Raw genomic sequence first — 19,952 nt, 5'->3', positions numbered from 1 at the left:
TGACTAGTCTATCCCGCTCCTTGCCAGGTATCATTGTCTCCGCAAACAACAGCTTCATTTATCAGCTTTAATTATATGGGTGATCTTAAAATGCTACACTATCAATAGAACAAGAATACTGTACCTGCTTCTCAGTTTCTGGCTTCTCAAAATCATTTGGAAATACTATGGAAGGCTGAAAGAAAAGAAAATATGAAAAACTTTTTTTTTTCTTTTCAATAACCATACTCCGCACTATACAATAGCATTTAGGCTCATATTTGAACACCATTTTATGTGGTTTATATAAATCTACATAAACAGATGAACACCTTTAATTACTAGTACTTCATTTTACTAATCTTAAAGCTATTTTTTTTAATCAATGTGTTTTTGGAAATGAAGACTTTTTGTAACTGGTTTTCACTACAAATTTCTGATTATTTGATTTCTCTGCTCGTATTGAGTGCCATAGCCCCATCTAAAAGCTGATAGTGGGGATGCTCAGAATCAGACCCAATCAATCTGATCCGATGATAAATCATCAATAGACAAGTACTATGTAAGGGAAAAATCTGTTCATAAAGTTCTATAATGTGTAGTGTATAAACCTGATTAGAACCATGTTCTGCCTTGTACACTGTGTTACCTTCCTATTCTTCCGTATATGTAGATACTAGCTGATATACCCGGCTTCGCCCAAGTTAATTTGGTACTGGTGTTTATCTGGTGTTCACACGGAAAATCTTATGAAGTCGTGGTTACTTTACAGATACCAGAAAAACATATGTTCACCATTTTGCATAATTCTCTGCGTTACCCAGGAAACACCACGTGGAGGTAACCATGTGACGTTTACTTTATATAAAATGACATCAGGAAGTGAGAGAATTAGATTACGTACATAAAATTTGGACACTAATTCTTTTGCGCATAGAATTGAATAATCAAGTTGAGACCCATTAACTTTTCCTATTTATGACATAATCAATGCTCGTGCCAAATTTCCCGTTTCTATGACATCGGAAAGTGAAAAAATTACATTCCGCACGTAAAATTTGGACGCTAATTCTTTTGCGCATAGAATTGAATAATCGAGTTGGGACACATTAACTTTTCCTATTTATGACATAATCAATGCCCGTGCCAAATTTCATGTTTCTATTACATTGGGAAGTGAGAAAATTAGATTCTGTACGTAAAATTTTGGACACCAATTCTTTTGCGCTTAGAATTGAATAATTAAATTGGGACCCATTAGCTTTTCCTATTTATGACATAATCAATGCTCGTGCCAAAATTTCCTGTTTCTATGACACCGGAAAGTGAAAAAATTACATTCCGTACGTAAAATTTGGACACTAATTCTTTTGCGCATAGAATTGAATAATGGAGTTGGGACCCATTAGCGTTTCCTATTTATGACATAATCAATGCTCGTGCCAAATTTCCCGTTTCTATGACATCGGAAAGTGAAAAAATTACATTCCGCACGTAAAATTTGGACGCTAATTCTTTTGCGCATAGAATTGAATAATGGAGTTGGGACCCATTAGCGTTTCCTATTTATGACATAATCAATGCTCGTGCCAAATTTCACGTTTCTATGACATCGGAAAGTGAAAAAATTACATTCCGCACGTAAAATTTTGACACCAATTCTTTTGCACTAGAATTAAATAATCGAGTTGGGGCCCATTAACTTTTCCTATTTATGACATAATCAATGCTCGTGCCAAATTTCCCGTTTCTATGACATCGGAAAGTGAAAAAATTACATTCCGCACGTAAAATTTGGACGCTAATTCTTTTGCGCATAGAATTGAATAATGGAGTTGGGACCCATTAGCGTTTCCTATTTATGACAATCAATGCTCGTGCCAAATTTCCCGTTTCTATGACATCGGAAAGTGAAAAAATTACATTCCGCACGTAAAATTTGGACGCTAATTCTTTTGCGCATAGAATTGAATAATCGAGTTGGGACACATTAACTTTTCCTATTTATGACATAATCAATGCCCGTGCCAAATTTCATGTTTCTATTACATTGGGAAGTGAGAAAATTAGATTCTGCACGTAAAATTTTGGACACCAATTCTTTTGCGCTTAGAATTGAATAATTAAATTGGGACCCATTAGCTTTTCCTATTTATGACATAATCAATGCTCGTGCCAAAATTTCCTGTTTCTATGACACCGGAAAGTGAAAAAATTACATTCCGTACGTAAAATTTGGACACTAATTCTTTTGCGCATAGAATTGAATAATGGAGTTGGGACCCATTAGCGTTTCCTATTTATGACATAATCAATGCTCGTGCCAAATTTCCCGTTTCTATGACATCGGAAAGTGAAAAAATTACATTCCGCACGTAAAATTTGGACGCTAATTCTTTTGCGCATAGAATTGAATAATGGAGTTGGGACCCATTAGCGTTTCCTATTTATGACATAATCAATGCTCGTGCCAAATTTCCCGTTTCTATGACATCGGAAAGTGAAAAAATTACATTCCGCACGTAAAATTTGGACGCGAATTCTTTTGCGCATAGAATTGAATAATGGAGTTGGGACCCATTAGCGTTTCCTATTTATGACATAATCAATGCTCGTGCCAAATTTCCCGTTTCTATGACATCGGAAAGTGAAAAAATTACATTCCGCACGTAAAATTTTGACACCAATTCTTTTGCACTAGAATTAAATAATCGAGTTGGGACCCATTAACTTTTCCTATTTATGACATAATCAATGCTCGTGCCAAATTTCCCGTTTCTATGACATCGGAAAGTGAAAAAATTACATTCCGCACGTAAAATTTGGACGCTAATTCTTTTGCGCATAGAATTGAATAATGGAGTTGGGACCCATTAGCGTTTCCTATTTATGACAATCAATGCTCGTGCCAAATTTCCCGTTTCTATGACATCGGAAAGTGAAAAAATTACATTCCGCACGTAAAATTTGGACGCTAATTCTTTTGCGCATAGAATTGAATAATCGAGTTGGGACACATTAACTTTTCCTATTTATGACATAATCAATGCCCGTGCCAAATTTCATGTTTCTATTACATTGGGAAGTGAGAAAATTAGATTCTGTACGTAAAATTTTGGACACCAATTCTTTTGCGCTTAGAATTGAATAATTAAATTGGGACCCATTAGCGTTTCCTATTTATGACATAATCCATGCTCGTGCCAAATTTCACGTTTCTATGACACCGGAAAGTGAGATAATTAGATTCCGTACGTAAAATTTGGACGCTAATTCTTTTGCGCATAGAATTGAATAATTGTGTTGGGACCCATTAACTTTTCCCATTTATGACATAATCAATGCTCGGGCCAAATTTTAAGTCTCTATGACATTGGAAAGTGACAGATTTAGATTACGTATGTAAAATTTCGACGCCAATTCTTTTGCGCTAGAATTGAATAATCGAGTTGGGACCCAATTACTTTTCCTATTTTGGAGATAATCTATGCGTGTGCCAAATTTCATGTTTCTACGACATCGGGAAGTTGGAGAACTTTTGGCGAGTCAGTCAGTCAGTGAGTCAGTGAGGGCTTTCGTCTTTATATATATAGATGTGTAATATTTATCACACAGCAGCCACGTGAAACCTAATATTATATCCATAATTTAAGATACCTGTCTTAGCATGCTCAATACAGAAATCCTTTCAGAGCTCGTGTCCATAGGTATGTAAGACATCTCAAACAAGATTATCCCCAAACTGAACAGATCAACTTTCTAAAAAAAGAAAATACCATTGTTAGAAATACCGTAATAGTAAATATTGCAATAGCCAGAGCTGCACATTTCCAAGTGCTAAACACGCATATGTAGACAGAGATTGATTCCGTTAGCCCCCATTCTTCTTCCACTGCTGTCAGTTCAGGGGCATTCAAGCGTTCAGATGTCTATTACCTGATTATAGGAAGCTTTGGTGTTCCCCTGGACTTCTGGACTCACATACAAAGCTGTGCCCACCATGCCTGTGAGTTTCTCTGAAGAAAAAGGTTAGGACGGATTAATGATAAAATGTTACAGAAAAATATATATAGTGGCAGCGCACGTCTAAAACTGTTCACTGGGTATATCCCTTAAAATATCACTTTTATTAATCAATAAATATAAAATGATTGGGCCTCACAAAAAACAGACAAACTGGAACTAACAAACACAGAGCAAGAATTTTAAACCCTGGAAAAGGACCAGAGAAAATATATGCAATTGACACCTCTATTACAATGCAGAAGTATCCTGCAACGTGAGACACTCTAATGCACTCTTTTTCAGTCACCATTGGGGATGGATGTCACCCAAAGATTAGAGGACCATATTAGGATGCGTCCTTCACAAAAAGATGAAAGGAGGATGATCGTTCCATCAAGGTAAGTGGTTTACGGAACACCTCCAATGGTGACGTACATTCGGGCTCCTATTGTGTCTCATCAACAAGGATCAGAATTATTAGAGGTGAAATGACAAGAGGCCACCAGGCCTATGTCTTCTTAGTACACAAACCCTCTTAAATAAGAGATAAAATCTGGTTCTTGACCAGGTAACTGCCCTATCTGGATAATAGCACCGGGCTAAAGATGCTGAAACAGTAGGACACCAGCAGCAGCCTATGATAGGTCCTTGTCCGTGATGAAAAAAGAACTGTATATAGTTTCGTTTAGAATGGACAAACCACAAGCAAAGCTTCTGCTGATGCCCCCCGAGAAAAAATACACACACGTGGCTGATAGATTATCAACCACAGGTTATCAATCAATGAAGAATCAAATTCTGCTAGAAATAACCAGAGAACCACCATTAAGGTACTGATGCGTTCTCATGCAGAATATAGCTTCAATAACCATTCAGGACGAGATTCAGAAAAACCTTCTGAGAGAATTATTAATGCAGAAATGGTTCGTACTGGTTCAACGCGTTTCTGTCATACACAGACTCATCAGGAACCGTAATCTATGATGGTGTCATCAGACACGAAATTGTCCTTGGTAGTTATAACGTTTCTCTAATCTATGATACAAAGGTGCCATACACTGAAAATAATGCTGTTATCAGGCAATGAATATGAAACCCTGAACTTCCCTAAGTAGTTAAGTCCTCCTAGATGAGAAAAGGAGGAATTCGCTCCTCTAGATAAACCTAACCAGATTAAAAGGGACACTAAATAGAAGATAGCGCGTCCCAAATAACCCCCAAAATTGATTAAACCCCTAAAAAAGGGGAGTTTTGGGATAGAAATGACAAACTGGGAACAATATCCACAGAAAACCAGCAACCCCACGATATGTGGAGAAAGCTTCTAACAAAAAGGTAAACCCTAATCCGGTAGGAGACAGAGCAAAAAGTTGGAAGGAAAGAGTGAGAACAGCAGCTCCTGTCTTGATGGTAGACAGGAGGGAAAGACAGGAGCTGCTGTTCTCACTCTTTCCTTCCAACTTTTTGCTCTGTCTCCTACCGGATTAGGGTTTACCTTTTTGTTAGAAGCTTTCTCCACATATCGTGGGGTTGCTGGTTTTCTGTGGATATTGTTCCCAGTTTGTCATTTCTATCCCAAAACTCCCCTTTTTTAGGGGTTTAATCAATTTTGGGGGTTATTTGGGACGCGCTATCTTCTATTTAGTGTCCCTTTTAATCTGGTTAGGTTTATCTAGAGGAGCGAATTCCTCCTTTTCTCATCTAGGAGGACTTAACTACTTAGGGAAGTTCAGGGTTTCATATTCATTGCCTGATAACAGCATTATTTTCAGTGTATGGCACCTTTGTATCATAGATTAGAGAAACGTTATAACTACCAAGGACAATTTCGTGTCTGATGACACCATCATAGATTACGGTTCCTGATGAGTCTGTGTATGACAGAAACGCGTTAAACCAGTACGAACCATTTCTGCATTAATAATTCTCTCAGAAGGTTTTTCTGAATCTCGTCCTGAATGGTTATTGAAGCTATATTCTGCATGAGAACGCATCAGTACCTTAATGGTGGTTCTCTGGTTATTTCTAGCAGAATTTGATTCTTCATTGATTGATAACCTGTGGTTGATAATCTATCAGCCACGTGTGTGTATTTTTTCTCGGGGGGCATCAGCAGAAGCTTTGCTTGTGGTTTGTCCATTCTAAACGAAACTATATACAGTTCTTTTTTCATCATGGACAAGGACCTATCATAGGCTGCTGCTGGTGTCCTACTGTTTCAGCATCTTTAGCCCGGTGCTATTATCCAGATAGGGCAGTTACCTGGTCAAGAACCAGATTTTATCTCTTATTTAAGAGGGTTTGTGTACTAAGAAGACATAGGCCTGGTGGCCTCTTGTCATTTCACCTCTAATAATTCTGATCCTTGTTGATGAGACACAATAGGAGCCCGAATGTACGTCACCATTGGAGGTGTTCCGTAAACCACTAACCTTGATGGAACGATCATCCTCCTTTCATCTTTTTGTGAAGGACGCATCCTAATATGGTCCTCTAATCTTTGGGTGACATCCATCCCCAATGGTGACTGAAAAAGAGTGCATTAGAGTGTCTCACGTTGCAGGATACTTCTGCATTGTAATAGAGGTGTCAATTGCATATATTTTCTCTGGTCCTTTTCCAGGGTTTAAAATTCTTGCTCTGTGTTTGTTAGTTCCAGTTTGTCTGTTTTTTGTGAGGCCCAATCATTTTATATTTATTGATTAATAAAAGTGATATTTTAAGGGATATACCCAGTGAATATTTTGAGAAAGCCTTTCTTCTATATCCCTCTGCCTCTGTGAATTATATTTTCACACGTCTAAAACTGATCCTAATGAAACATGGAAGGTTTGCCCATAGGAACCAGGAACTTACCTTCAGGGTCAACCTTAGCAAAATCACCACGACCTTGGTCTTCATCTTGTGTTGATTCAGTCTAAAAGAAAAATAAAAGATTTCAGAAGTCTAAAACACCAACTGCACAATTATCCCCTGCCCGCTCTAGGACGTACATTTACGTTCTGGAGCATCAGGGTATGTATGCAGAGAGGTTGCGGGGCGACCTCTCTTCATACAGTGCGGGCGTCAGCTGTTTATTACAGCTGACACCCGCGGGCAATAGCTGCAATCGGCTGTGGGGCTGATTGCGGCTATTAACCCTTTAAATGCCGCTGTCAATTCTGACCGTCATTTAAATCTCCTGAACGATGTTCGGGGGTTCTGTACGCCCCCACCGCAGTGAGGTCGGGGGAGCAGTGCAGGTGTCATGGTAGCCGGGGGACTTCTGAAAGGTCCCAGGGCTGCCTTAGGTGACTGCCTATGAGAGGACTGCAGTGAGGTCGGGGGAGCCGTGCAGGTGTCATGGTAGCCGGGGGACTTCTGAAAGGCCCCAGGGCTGCCTTAGGTGACTGCCTATTAAGCCAACCCCGTGGGGTGGATTGATAGGATGCCTGTCAAATTGCAGTATGACGTAATGCTGTAGCATTACATCATACTGCAGGAGCGATCAAAGCATTGCATGTTGTAGTCCCCAAGGGGGCCCTAAAAGTAAAGTTAAATAAAGATTTTAGATCAAGTTTTTTAATTGTTAAAAAAAAAAAAAAAAAAAATGTAATAAAAGTTTGAATCACCCCCCTTTTGCCAAATCTATAATAAAAAAAACTAAATCATAAAATAAAAATACATATTTAGTAGTGCCGTGTCCATAAAAGTCTGATCTATCAAAGTAGTGCATTATTTTCCCCGCACGGTGAACGTCGTCAGAAAAAAAAAATAAAGAACACCAGAAATGCACTTTTTTAGTTACCCTGTCTCCCAGAAAAAAACGCAATAAAAAGCAATCAAAAAGTCGTATGTATTTCACATTGGTACTATCAGAAACTACAGGACATCCCGCAAAAAATGAGCCTTTGCTCAACCATGTCGACTGAAAAATAAAAAAAGTTATTGCGTGCACAAAATGACCGCAGAAAATAATTTAAAAAAATTAAACGTCTTTGAAAAAAAAAAAAAAAAAAGGAATACAGTAAACAAAAAAAAAAAACTATACAAGTTTGGTATCGTAGCAATTGCACTGACCCACAGAATAAAGTTATCATGCCATTTTTTCTGCAGTTTGTGCGCCGTAGAAACAATGATGCTTTGCAAGATAGCGAAATGTCTTCTTTTTTTTTTTCATTTTACTCCACTTAAAATTTTTTTTAAGTTTTTCAGTACATTTTATGGTACTTTAAATAGCACCATTAAAAACTACAACTCATCCTACAAAAAACAAGCCCTCATACAGCGACGTAGATGGATAAATAAAGGAGTTACGATTTTTTTTTAAAGGGGGGAGGAAAAAAGGAAAATGGAACAAAAACAAATATTTTTGGTATAACTTACCGTAAAATCTCTTTCTCGTCACGTTCATAGGGGGACACAGCCAGACCATGGGATATAGCCACTGCCACTAGGAGGCGACACTAAGCAAAAGTGTTAGCTCCTCCCACCAGGCTATATCACCCCTGCAGGCACTCAGCTAATTAGTTTGTATGCAAGCAGTAGGAACAGCCAGTGGGAGTACACAACATTATTTACACTTTAACATAAACCAAGGAAAGACATGCCAGTCTTCTGGATATATATCTCGTCATCTGTGACCCGAGACCAAAGGGCTCCGCCCTGCTACAAAGAAATTAATCCTTGGGAGGGTGCTGTGTCCCCCAATGAACGTGACGAGAAAGAGATTTTACGGTAAGTTATACCATTCGTTTCTCATCCGTATCATTGGGGTCACAGCCAGACCATGGGACGTACAAAAGCAGTCCTGGAAATAAAAGGGTGGGAATTCCCAGAAAAAAAGGTCCCAGTAGTCAGGGGGCTGCCGCCTGTAGAACCCTTCTACCCAGGGCAGCGTCCGCTGACGCATATGTATGGACCGTATAGAATTTTGCAAATGTATGCAGGGACGCCAAGTGGCTGCCCTACATACCTGTAATGCTGAGGCTCCATGCTGAACCGCCCAGGAAGCTCCCACCACCCTTGTAGAGTGGGCCGTTATCCGGAATGTTTGCTAGTGAAAAAACGCATGAGATGTATATGGCGGTCTTCACACCAGCTGAAAAAAGCGTCTCCATACGCGATAATAAATTCTCAATGATGTCGGCTTCCTGGCTTGGACCATAGTTCGGATAACTGCTTCCGAGAATACCCGTTTTTTTTTGTTTTCAATGTCGTGGTCTCAAAGGCCAGGCCGTCAAACGAAATGACTTTGGATTCGGGTGGAAGATTGGTCCTTGTGATAGTAGGTCCTCCCGTTCTGGGAGTGGTCAAGGAGCGTCGGCCAACATTTCGATTATGTCTGGATACCATGCTAGTCTTGGCCAATCCGGAGCGACCAGGATTGCTGGTCCTCCTTCCCTCTTGATCTTCTTCAATATCCTCGGAATGAGTGGAAGAGGAGGAAACACGTATGGTAGTCTGAACCCTGCCCACGAGACCAGTAGGGCGTCCACTGCTACCGCCTGAGGATCTCTTGAGCGTGCCACGAAAGGGAGAACCCTGTAATTTAGTCTGGAAGCCATCATATCCACGTCCGGGGTGCCCCAGCGCTGACGTATCGCTTGAAAGACCTCCGGATGCAGCTGCCATTCACCGGGGTCCACTGTCTTTCGACTGAGAAAATACGCTACCCAGTTTTCTACCCCCGGGATGTGAACTGCCGATATGGACTGTTGATGTTTCTCCGCCCAACTGAGTATGCCGGATACCTCCGTCATTGTTCTCGCACTTCTTGTGCCCCCCTGCCGGTTGACGTATGCCACTGCCCTGGCATTGTCTGTCTGGACTTTCACATCCTTTCTGTTGAGCCGTGGATGGAAAAACTGCAGTGCTCGCCGGATGGCTCGCAGCTCCAGGACGTTTATCGGTAGCCTTGCCTCGTCTTGTGACCACCTCCCATGGGTGGAGTGTCCCTCCAAAGTTCCGCCCCAGCCGTAACAACTGGTGTCCGTGGTCAGTATCCTCCACTGTCCTGAAAACAGTGACCGACCCCCTTGGATTCTCCTGAGACTCGTCCACCATCTCAGGGCAAGGCGAACCTTTGGTGTTATGGAGATTCGCTGGTCTACCATCCACTGCGACCTGTTCCAGTGTGCCAGAATGAAATGCTGGAACTCCCTGGAATGAAACTGTGCGACTGGTATGGCCTCGAAGGAGGCTACCATCCTGCCCAGTACTCTCATGCAATACCTAATGGTCGTTTGCCTCCCCTGAAGTAGCGGGCGCACCTTGTTGACCAGTGTTACTGCTTTCGCTTGCGGCAGGCGAATCTGGTGCTTCTTGGTGTTGAACACCATCCCCAGAAATTCCAACTGTTGGGTTGGTACTAGACAGGATTTCTCGTGGTTTATGACCCAACCGAATTTCTCCAAAGTCTGAAGTGTGAGTCTCAGGCTCTCTAGATTGCCTTCCTGGTCTGGAACCTTCACCAGTATGTCGTCCAGGTAAGGGATGGCTATCACCCCCCTTGTATGGAGTAGTGCCATTACCGCTGCCAGCACCTTTGTAAAGACTCTAGGGGCTGTCGAGAGCCCGAACGGCAGCGCTACAAATTGGTAATGGCTCCCCTGGACCTTGAAGCGTAAAAACTGCTGGTGAGAGTCGCGAATTGGAATATGCAGGTACGCATCCCTGATATCCACTGACGCCAGGAACTCCCCCGGTTCCATAGACGCTATTACCGACTTGAGGGACTCCATCCTGAAATGTCTTGCTTTGACGTAATGATTTAGCCTTCGTAAGTCGAGGAAAGGTCTGACTCTGCCATCCTTCTTGGGAACTATGAAGAGATTCGAATAAAAACCCCTTCCGTGCTGACACCCCGGCACCGGCACCACTACTCCCTGCGCCAACAGTTGTTTTATTGCCTGGCGCAGCTGTGTTGCCTTTCCTGGGTCCTTCGGTATCCTGGATCTGATAAAATGCTCCCGTGGACATGTTGCAAATTCGATGGCGTACCCACGTGAGACGACCTCCTGTACCCAGGCGTCTGTCACGCGGGCTAACCATACATTCTGGAACCCTAAGAGCCTGCCCCCCACCCTGTGAATAGCGGGTGGGGAAAGACCCTCAAACTGATACTCCCGTCCTTGCGCCCCTAGGTGCCTTGGAGCGAGCTCACCAGGCTGGCCTGGCCTTAACGGCAGGATTCTTCCTCTGCTCTGCTGGGGCCCTCTTAGACTGTGTCCTGATGTGGGCCGGGATGTAACCTGCCGAAAGGAATGAAAAACGGATTCCTTCCTAGGTGGCGCCATTCTTGCGTCCGTAACATCCCTAATTATATCGTCGAGTTTTGGGCCAAACAATCTCTTGTCTGACAGTGATGACACTGCGGACGCTTCCTTCTCCTCCAGACCGCTACTACCCCCCGAAAAACCTTGCGGAGGCTGATCTTGGTCTGCAGCTTGAGGTGTTGAGGAGCATGAGGCCAGTGAGGGATCCGATCTAACCGGCCTCCCTGTATGCCGAGACCGCTTAGAAGCTTCCCTGGACCTATGATACGTCCGGGATGCTTCCCTGGAACCAAGAGGAGCGTGAAAAGACTCTCTAGATTGTTGCGACCTAGAAGATCTGGACGACCTTCTGTACTGACAAGACCTGTGAGAAAAAACCCCTTCAGAGCTGCGGGATCTCCGCCTTTTGCGCGGGGAGGGGGGGGGAGAGGGGGAGGAGGGAGGGGGGAGGGGGAGAGGGGGGGAAGGGGGGAGGGGGGAGAGGGGGAGGGCATAACCCCATATGCACTGAACTAGGCAGAGGAGAGAGGGGGAGATAGGTAAAGAGAAGGAGTGAATGCACCTGAACTCCTTTCCCCAGGACCTTCCAAGGTGGTGGGGGTCCTCTGAAGGGGTTCCTGGCAGCCGACCGCAGACTTGGAGGGAGGCTTGAAGTTCCGTTCCCTTCTCCCGGATACGCTCCCTTCTCTCCATCTGCGTTCCAGCAGTGTTCCCCCATGCGCTCGCCGTCCGAGAGGGGCGCTGCTCCAGAGGGGGGAACCCTATTGCTGGCGGGCCAACGACGCCAATGCACATAGGCAGGGTCGTTCCACCTTTTCTTCGCTGGATAGGGCGCCGCAGAGTGGTGGAGACACCATCTGCCTGCGCCCTCCCCGGGAGTACAGGAAAGCCAAGGAAAAGCCCGGACTCCCCGTATGCCCGCCATAAAGTCCTCCTGTACCTGACCTGTCTGCCTCCTTGCAGACATTAAGCTAAAAACTAATTAGCTGAGTGCCTGCAGGGGTGATATAGCCTGGTGGGAGGAGCTAACACTTTTGCTTAGTGTCGCCTCCTAGTGGCAGTGGCTATATCCCATGGTCTGGCTGGGTCCCCCAATGATATGGACGAGAAAAGGGGCCGCGTCATGAAACAGTTAAATGGGGTTTTCCATTACAAACACCAGAAATGAAACTCAACTCCAAAAACCCTTTTAATGAAGAATATGATTTTAACCAAATTAATTCTGTTTTAGGCACTTTTCCACCTACCATTACAGAGTAAAAGTGTCTAGAAAAAGGGGCAGGAGTCATAAAATGCCAATTTTTCATTTACGATGTGTTATTTTTTGGTGTGTATGTACACCAGACATAATATAATGTGGAGAAGCGTTTACTAAGTTGCAGCAAATAAACATACACAAACGATATACCAAATATGCATTTTTCAAAAATCTACCACACTTTGCACCAGTTTCCCAACTCAGAGCACCTATAATTCAGAAATCTCTCCTAATGGTTTTACTCATCTGTAAATGCAATCAGTGTAATAACACCATAATGTCCAGCGTTAGAGTTGCCGATGTATAACCACTTACTTTATAGGCTGGGTGATCTGTAGCCAGGCCAAAATCTCCAATCTTTACATGATCCTCTGAATCCAAGAAAATATTAACGGGCTTTAAGTCCCTGTGTATCATCCCCTGCAAGTCAAAGCAGTAAGTATTTACTGGCATCACTGCCAAGTCTAATAACCATCATGTAAATGTAATAAAGTAGGCCACACACTCCCACACCCAAGACAGATGCCAGCCGGATGTTGACTGAGCCAATAGCCATTTCCCTTTAAGGCTGGAATCACACTTGCAATTTTTTAATGTTTTTTTTTCTCCTTTCTTGAGTCCAGGGCGGAAGCCGATGGAAAAGATCTAAGAATTCTAATATATTATGATTATATATTCTAATATATGATTTATACTGCTCAGAAAATGCAGTGAAAAAAAATAAATAATAAACATGCCAGAATTACAGATTTGGTGGCTTTACCCCTTACACACTAACATTACATTGTAGAATTATACATACCTGCTCATGAATGTATGCCAATCCATCCAATATCTCTCTAAACAGTCTCCAAAGGCGATTGCTATCCAGATATAATCCTTGATCTATTGTGTCTCGTAAAGTACTTTTCTCACAATATTCCATCTGAAAACAGTGGAAAACAAACATTTTTGAGCCAAAAAATATGAAGTTTACTAGTAAGCAATGCAGTTCATAATACAAGATGGCCTCCAGTTCAGGGTAAGGCTCTGTCCACATCTGTGTCAGACACTATGTTCAGAGCATCATTCGCAAACCTGTAACAATACTCTAGACGGAACAGTGCAGCATCCAAGACAATGCCAGGCAGCTTTATGGAAGCCCAACAGCCCCAATTATACTCAATGGAGTCAGTCAGGTATTGCTCTTTTCCAGGACAGACCAGATCCATTCCTGGCTGGAATTCTGTTTTCCTGTTTCCATAACGCAACAAGAAAACAGAAAGACAACACAAGTGTGAACTAAGCCCAGCAATAATGGCCAAAATACTTGAGCTCACAAGCCAATCGTCAAGGCTCCTTGCTTTTTGAGAGTTCCTACACCAATATAAATGTATCACAGAAAGGGAAATATAAAAACAAACAATCACTGAAAACGGACAGATAATTACTGATATAGGAGGGCAATTGTCTGCACAGACCTCAGCATGCAGGCAGCCAAACTGCCAAATGAGGGAACCAATTACACCTGTAGAGGACACCAATGAGACAGCCACTCACACAGCCTCCTAATATAGAGAGGGGTGGCTGCTTGGTGTACACTCCTACACAGAGTAGTAGATACAGTGTGCTAGACCATTCTGATACATGTAGTGTACCATGCAGGCTAGCAACCTATTAATGACGTAATATCAGTTTGGCGGATTGCCCAGCAATAATGCACAAGTTCTAAATCTACAAGTAGCACTGCAATGTCTGCTAGTCTATTAGGCCTCCTTCCCACGAACGGATTTCCGCCACGTAATTCGCGGCGAAAATCCGCTGCGTTGCCCGCAGCTATTAGGTTCTATTGAACCTAATAGCACAATGCTCACGATGCGTAATTCCACCGCGGAATTACGCACCGCGATTTCTCCCGTCCTCACCCGCAGCATGCTCTATTTTCTGCGGGTGAGGACGGGCTGTACGCACTGACGGCTTCCATTGCAGTCAATGGAAGCCGTCCGTTCACGCTATCTCCCGCTGTCACCAGCGGGAGATAGCGTGAAAAAACGCTTTCCCGCCCACCGCCGCGCGTCATATGACGCCAAATGACGCGCACGGCCGCGTCACGTGACACGGCCGGCCGCGTCACGTGACACGGCCGGTGACGCGCGGCGGTGGGCGGTGACGGGCGGTGACGCGGCGGCGGTGGGCGGGGAAGCGATTTCACGCTATCTCCCGCAGGTAAGTATAGGGGCTCTGGGGGGCGCCGTGACGGGCTTCGCAGCGGAATATTACGCTGCGGAGCCCGTCACGCTCGTGGGAAGGAGGCCTTAAAGAGAAAAAATGTGGATACCAAATGTCAGCTCAGATGTAGTGGAATTGTATGTTTGTTTATTCTGACAGATTTTATAATAGATACAATATATAAACCAAGAACTGCACAAGCATACCTGTATATAGAGGTAATGCACAGTCTGAATGGGTAGTTCAGATGGGGATTCCTTGAGCCCTTCTGACTTATCCACAGCACGCTCTTCATCCTGTTCATCCTGAAAATCAGTGATAAACAACCGCAAACGAATAGTGATTTTTTTGCATTTACACTGAACCATTATGGTTCTAATTCGTTTGTTTGAACAAGTTTTGAGCGATCATCATTACATGTATATGGGCCAGAATGCAGTCATTACCTGATTAGGACCGCTGTCATCCTCATTTTCAAAGACAATCTCACTATCAGAGTCCGTTCCCGGCCTGTTCAATAAGAAAAACGATAGTGAAAATCCAATTGTCTGAGTTAATAGCAGTATAAATCAGTCATCTACACACTATAAAGTAATCACAATTACAACCAGGGTTTAGTTTTGGAAATGTGTCCATTTTGAAAGTGTGTCTGCAGTACAGTGAGTGTTGTATGTATTATATCGCTCTCCATGTGTGCGGGGAAGAGCAGCACTTGTATCACCTGGGAAAGGGCTTCAATTCATTTTAGCAGTCATTTTTACACGTCAAGTTTGACGAAACTCTTATTCTCAACACAAAGTGTTTTACAGACTCCAGCAGCTACTTCAGACTCCTATAGCAACTTACGTTATCTTGTATTACTTCTTGTATTACGCGCGCACTTGTGCCCCACGGCTGCCGGCAAATCACACTGCAGGGGAAATGTAAATGCACTTCTGGCGTCTCCCGCGCTGCCCTTCTAGCACCGCCAGGGAAGCCACTTGCAGCTCTGAGCTGCCCTATTACCAGCACCCCGGAGAAGACACTTGCTGCAGTTCATCCTTTGTGGCCATTTCAGGACCTGCAGCACAAGCAGCTCAGCAGCCAATCAGCTACAGGGGGCGTCAACCACGTCAATCTTTAATCCCCCAGGACTTCCTGGTGGCGTCAAGATACACTAATTCTTAATTCTGTACTTACTTTTTTTATTATTTGAGGGACCTTAGAATTTCTCGATTGCCATGGTGTCAATCCACAATATTTTCACATGACAATGGTTGCCATGGGATGAATTAGCATTCTAAACGGAGGGAACCTAGCTAGTAATCCACAGCGGATCAGACTGAAAGCGCTGATAACTGCCTGATTTATTCAAATACACACAAATATCATAAATGTAGACATCTGGGTGAATTATTTATGGGACACTATGTTTGTAGGCCCACAATGTCACGTCAATGATCCATATCATGTTCATGATAGCTGATCCCAGCAGTTAATAAGTCTATACATGTAATACCAGCCACCTTTCAGCGATATATCCAATAAATCATCTTATTTCTGGCCCACTTAAGCTTTTTAGATAAACTGAGTTTTCCACCTGATGTAAGGAGTGTGCCAATCGACACAAGTTGATCGTTTCACATTGTTTTCTTTCATATAGACCGAGAATTGGCTTATGGGGAGAACAATCGCTACTATGATCATTGTCCCCATAGGTCGGCTGAGTCTCTCCCTGCGAGATGTAACGCCCGCCAATCAGCGAGCCTTTTTATACTTGCTGAAATTGAATGATCAGCGGATGACCAAGCGTTCGCTTGTTTGTCAGCCTGATTCCCGAATAAATAAGCATTCAGTGGAACATTCAGACCCAATAATCGGTCCACGCAAAAGCACCTTTAAATCAGCTCCAAGTTTGATCTACTATTTACTTAGGACCTTGAGGGATTGCCCAGTTTAAGAAAACACATTTTATATACCCGAATTAAGAAAGGAGGTTGCTTAATAACATCTTTCACTCTGGAAGGTCTGTCCTGCCTTGTATTACAAAACCCACAGCTGATATGTGAATGGATACTGTGTAATGCCCAACTGCCCTTGTGGTGGCATGGCAGAAGTGGTGAACACTTAATACCAGGTTTTCCCACAAATCACAGCTGTGGAACAGAGAGATCAGATCCCCTACCTAGTAATACTGTACCGTAACAGTTAAACATTGGAATTCCCCTGAAAGCAATGACAACTAATCATTTTAATATTTGCTTATCAACTTACAAGAATGATGGAGAAAAAACCCCTTCTTCATCATCATCGTCATCCTCATCTTCATCACTTGAATCCTGATCAGAATTCTTGCAGTGCGCACTTGACGATCGTTCGCAAGATGTGCTCCACTCCACTGAGCTGGTCATTATGGGGGCCGGAGCATTGGTCTCTACATCATCAGCAAGGCCAAACTCATTTTTCACCACCTGCTCCGGCTTCACTACCACTTTCTTATCTACTGTCGTTGCATGTTTAGGAGTATTAGAAGATGGAATTTCATGCTTCTCAATCCAAGCATTGTAGTACCTCACTATATTTTCATGGTTGAGTCGGGACAGCAGCGTCACCTCACCTTTAATTCTCCTGAACTGTTTGCTGGCGGGATTAATCTGAACTCGTTTTACAGCATAATAGCAGCCATCAAGCTTGTTCTGAACCTAAAACACAAATATGGAAAACTGTGACTTCTGTATGCTAAAGCAAGATTGGTTCACTGAAAGTAAAATGAAATAGATGGTTAATTAGATCCACTCTAAAAAGTGTTGTCAAAGAGCGAAGAAGACTTTAACCCTATAGTGTTTTTGCGTCCTGCCATTGTAGGACATGTATAGAGAGAGATCGCTCGGCTATCTCTCTCCATATATCGCGGGCGCCAGCTGTTTCTTACAGCTGACACCCGTGGGCAACATCTTCGACTAGCCAAGCAGCCGATCGGGGCTGTTAACCCGTACCCCCCGTGATGAGATCGCAGAGAGCCGTGCGGCTGTTATGGCAGCCAGGGCCTTCTGAAAGGCCCCAGGGCTGTCATGGCAGGATACCTATCAAGCTATTCCCGTGGGGTGGCTTGATAGACTGTCAGATTGCAGTATGATATAATGCTATGGCATTACATCATACTGCAGGAGTGATCAAAGCATCGCAAACTGTGGTCCCCTGCGGGGATCAAAAAAATTAAAGATAAAAATCAATAGTTTTATTCATTATAAAAAAAAATAAAGTAAGTTTTTAAAAAACCTCTTTTGCCATATTTATAATAAAATAATCAAAATAATAAAACCAAAATACATATTTGGTATTGCTGCTTTTCTAAAAGTCTGATCTATTAAAGTAATGCATTATATAACCCGCATGGTGAACGTTGTCTGGAAAAATAAAGAACACCATAAATGCGCTTTTTTTGGTCACCCTATTTTCAAAAAAGAATGCAATAAAAAGCGATCAAAAAGTCAAATGTATTTACAAAATGGTAGCCCTTGCAGAACTACGTCAACGGAAAAATAAAAAAGTTATTGAATTCAAAAGATAGTGGCAGAAAATAGTTGAAAAAAAATCTTTAAAAAAAAATTACAAGTAGTACAGCAAATCAAAAACCTATATGTTTGGTATCGTAGGATTTGTACTGACCCATAGAATAAAGTTATCATATCATTTTTGTTGCGGTTTGTGCACTGTAGAAAGAAGACACACCGAAAGATGGTGGAATTTAATTTTTTTTAATTTTTGCCACTTACAATTTTTTTTACGTTTATCAGTACATCGTATGGTACATTAAATAGTACCATTAAAAAACACAACTCGAAGCGCAAAAGACAAGTCCTCGTAAAGCTTCATCTATGGATAAATAAAGGAGTTCCGATTTTTCAAAAGGAGGGAGGAAAAAAAACTGAAATTGAAAAAAAAACAAAAGCTTGGTCACTAAGGGGTTAAATGATCTCTCCAAGTATAGATGATACCAGGACCCATGGATGGGGGTGGAGCATAACAACACCGTTCATTCCCATCAACCTGACAGGAACAAATGTGGTGTTAAACTCTTCCCCCATCTGCGGCTCCACCCCTGCACCTCATATCTCATTAACCTGTTCTAGTTAGATTCTAGGATGGGTTCCACCCAGGCTGCAGACAGCGGCTATTTTCTTCATTTCCTAGACTACCTTAAGCGCCATTTACATGTGACTATCATCACGCAAAATTAGTACAAAAAAAAAAAATTATAGATAGCGGAGGATTATCTATATGTTAGTTTTGAATGTCATTTTAATGCAATGGCTCATCTTCAAAAAAAAAAGCAGACAGAACTGAGTATTTATTATTGATGTACCGCACCGTGAATGTTTATTTGAAAACTTAATAAAATTGATTTAACCCCCCAAAAAAATGCAATAATAGTGACTTCTTGCTGCTTCTAAACGCTCCCCGCTCCGCAAAGAATGTGAAGCACAGAGCGAGGAGTTAGCAACAAGTGAGCAAATGCTAGCGATGATCTGCCTGTCTAAATGCTATATGACGAATGATAAGTGAACGAATTATCTTTTATTATTGTCATCTAATCGCTGGCAACATTTACACTGAATGATGCAGTTTTTCATGATTCAGCGATAATCTGAATGACAAATGTTCAGTGTATAAGGGCCTTAATACTCACCCGGATTTCTATACAAATTGCTCTAGTTTACTAATGCCTCATTTACACGGGACAACTCTGCATGAGCAGATAAAAAGATAATTTGTTCACTTATCATTCATCGTTCAGTCTATGCAGGCAGAAAAATCAAATGATGATTGGCTTAAGTAAACAGACGTTCATTCATCTATGAACGACTGTCTGTTTACTGTTAATAGAGGCAGGCGGCCGCGAGAGATCTCCAGCCCGCTCCACCTTCATTCACTGAGCAATTATCAGTCCAGTGTGAAAGCAAAGGAGTAATCATTGCTGGGACGACTGCTGGGCGCTTAAAGGGGTTGTCTCGAGGAAGCAGTGAATTTTATTTTTTGCCCAGTCCCCCTAATTAAGCATACATTACTAAGCCCCCCTGTAAATGACTTTTCTAGCTGGTTTGTACTTACCGTTCCAGCGTTTCAGCAACTTATAAAAATTTTCCCAAGATGGCCGCCAGCTCTTTTCCCATCGCTTGCTGTAGCCCGACGTGCGCGCTCCCGAGACGCTACCAGCTGTGTCTCCCTGACAACCAGACGCCCCGCAGCCGCCGACCGGACCCCTG

At 42.7% G+C, this 19,952-nt stretch overlaps 1 protein-coding gene across 3 annotated transcripts in view; it reads right to left on the bottom strand.

Annotated features, from left to right (window-relative positions):
- Nucleotides 1–19,952, bottom strand: part of EIF2AK4 (eukaryotic translation initiation factor 2 alpha kinase 4) — an 81,686-nt gene that overhangs the window by 41,675 nt on the left and 20,059 nt on the right. For all 3 annotated transcript variants that reach the window (XR_010793215.1, XM_066608419.1, XM_066608420.1), the window contains exons 12-20: nt 16,960–17,387; nt 15,153–15,216; nt 14,913–15,011; nt 13,301–13,423; nt 12,814–12,918; nt 6,841–6,901; nt 3,916–3,995; nt 3,637–3,738; nt 125–175 (exon numbers count right to left, since the gene is read on the bottom strand). Coding sequence is in view for 2 of the 3 variants with exons in the window: in XM_066608419.1 (XP_066464516.1) it covers nt 125–175; nt 3,637–3,738; nt 3,916–3,995; nt 6,841–6,901; nt 12,814–12,918; nt 13,301–13,423; nt 14,913–15,011; nt 15,153–15,216; nt 16,960–17,387 (1,113 nt within the window). In the remaining variant the exon portion in view is untranslated. The remainder of the gene's footprint in view (nt 1–124; nt 176–3,636; nt 3,739–3,915; nt 3,996–6,840; nt 6,902–12,813; nt 12,919–13,300; nt 13,424–14,912; nt 15,012–15,152; nt 15,217–16,959; nt 17,388–19,952) is intronic.

This window comes from Eleutherodactylus coqui, chromosome 6, assembly GCF_035609145.1.
Source record: "Eleutherodactylus coqui strain aEleCoq1 chromosome 6, aEleCoq1.hap1, whole genome shotgun sequence".
Lineage (NCBI taxonomy): Eukaryota > Metazoa > Chordata > Amphibia > Anura > Eleutherodactylidae > Eleutherodactylus > Eleutherodactylus coqui.
Note: the sequence above shows the minus strand (reverse complement) of the source record. Positions and strands in the feature narration are given on the sequence as shown.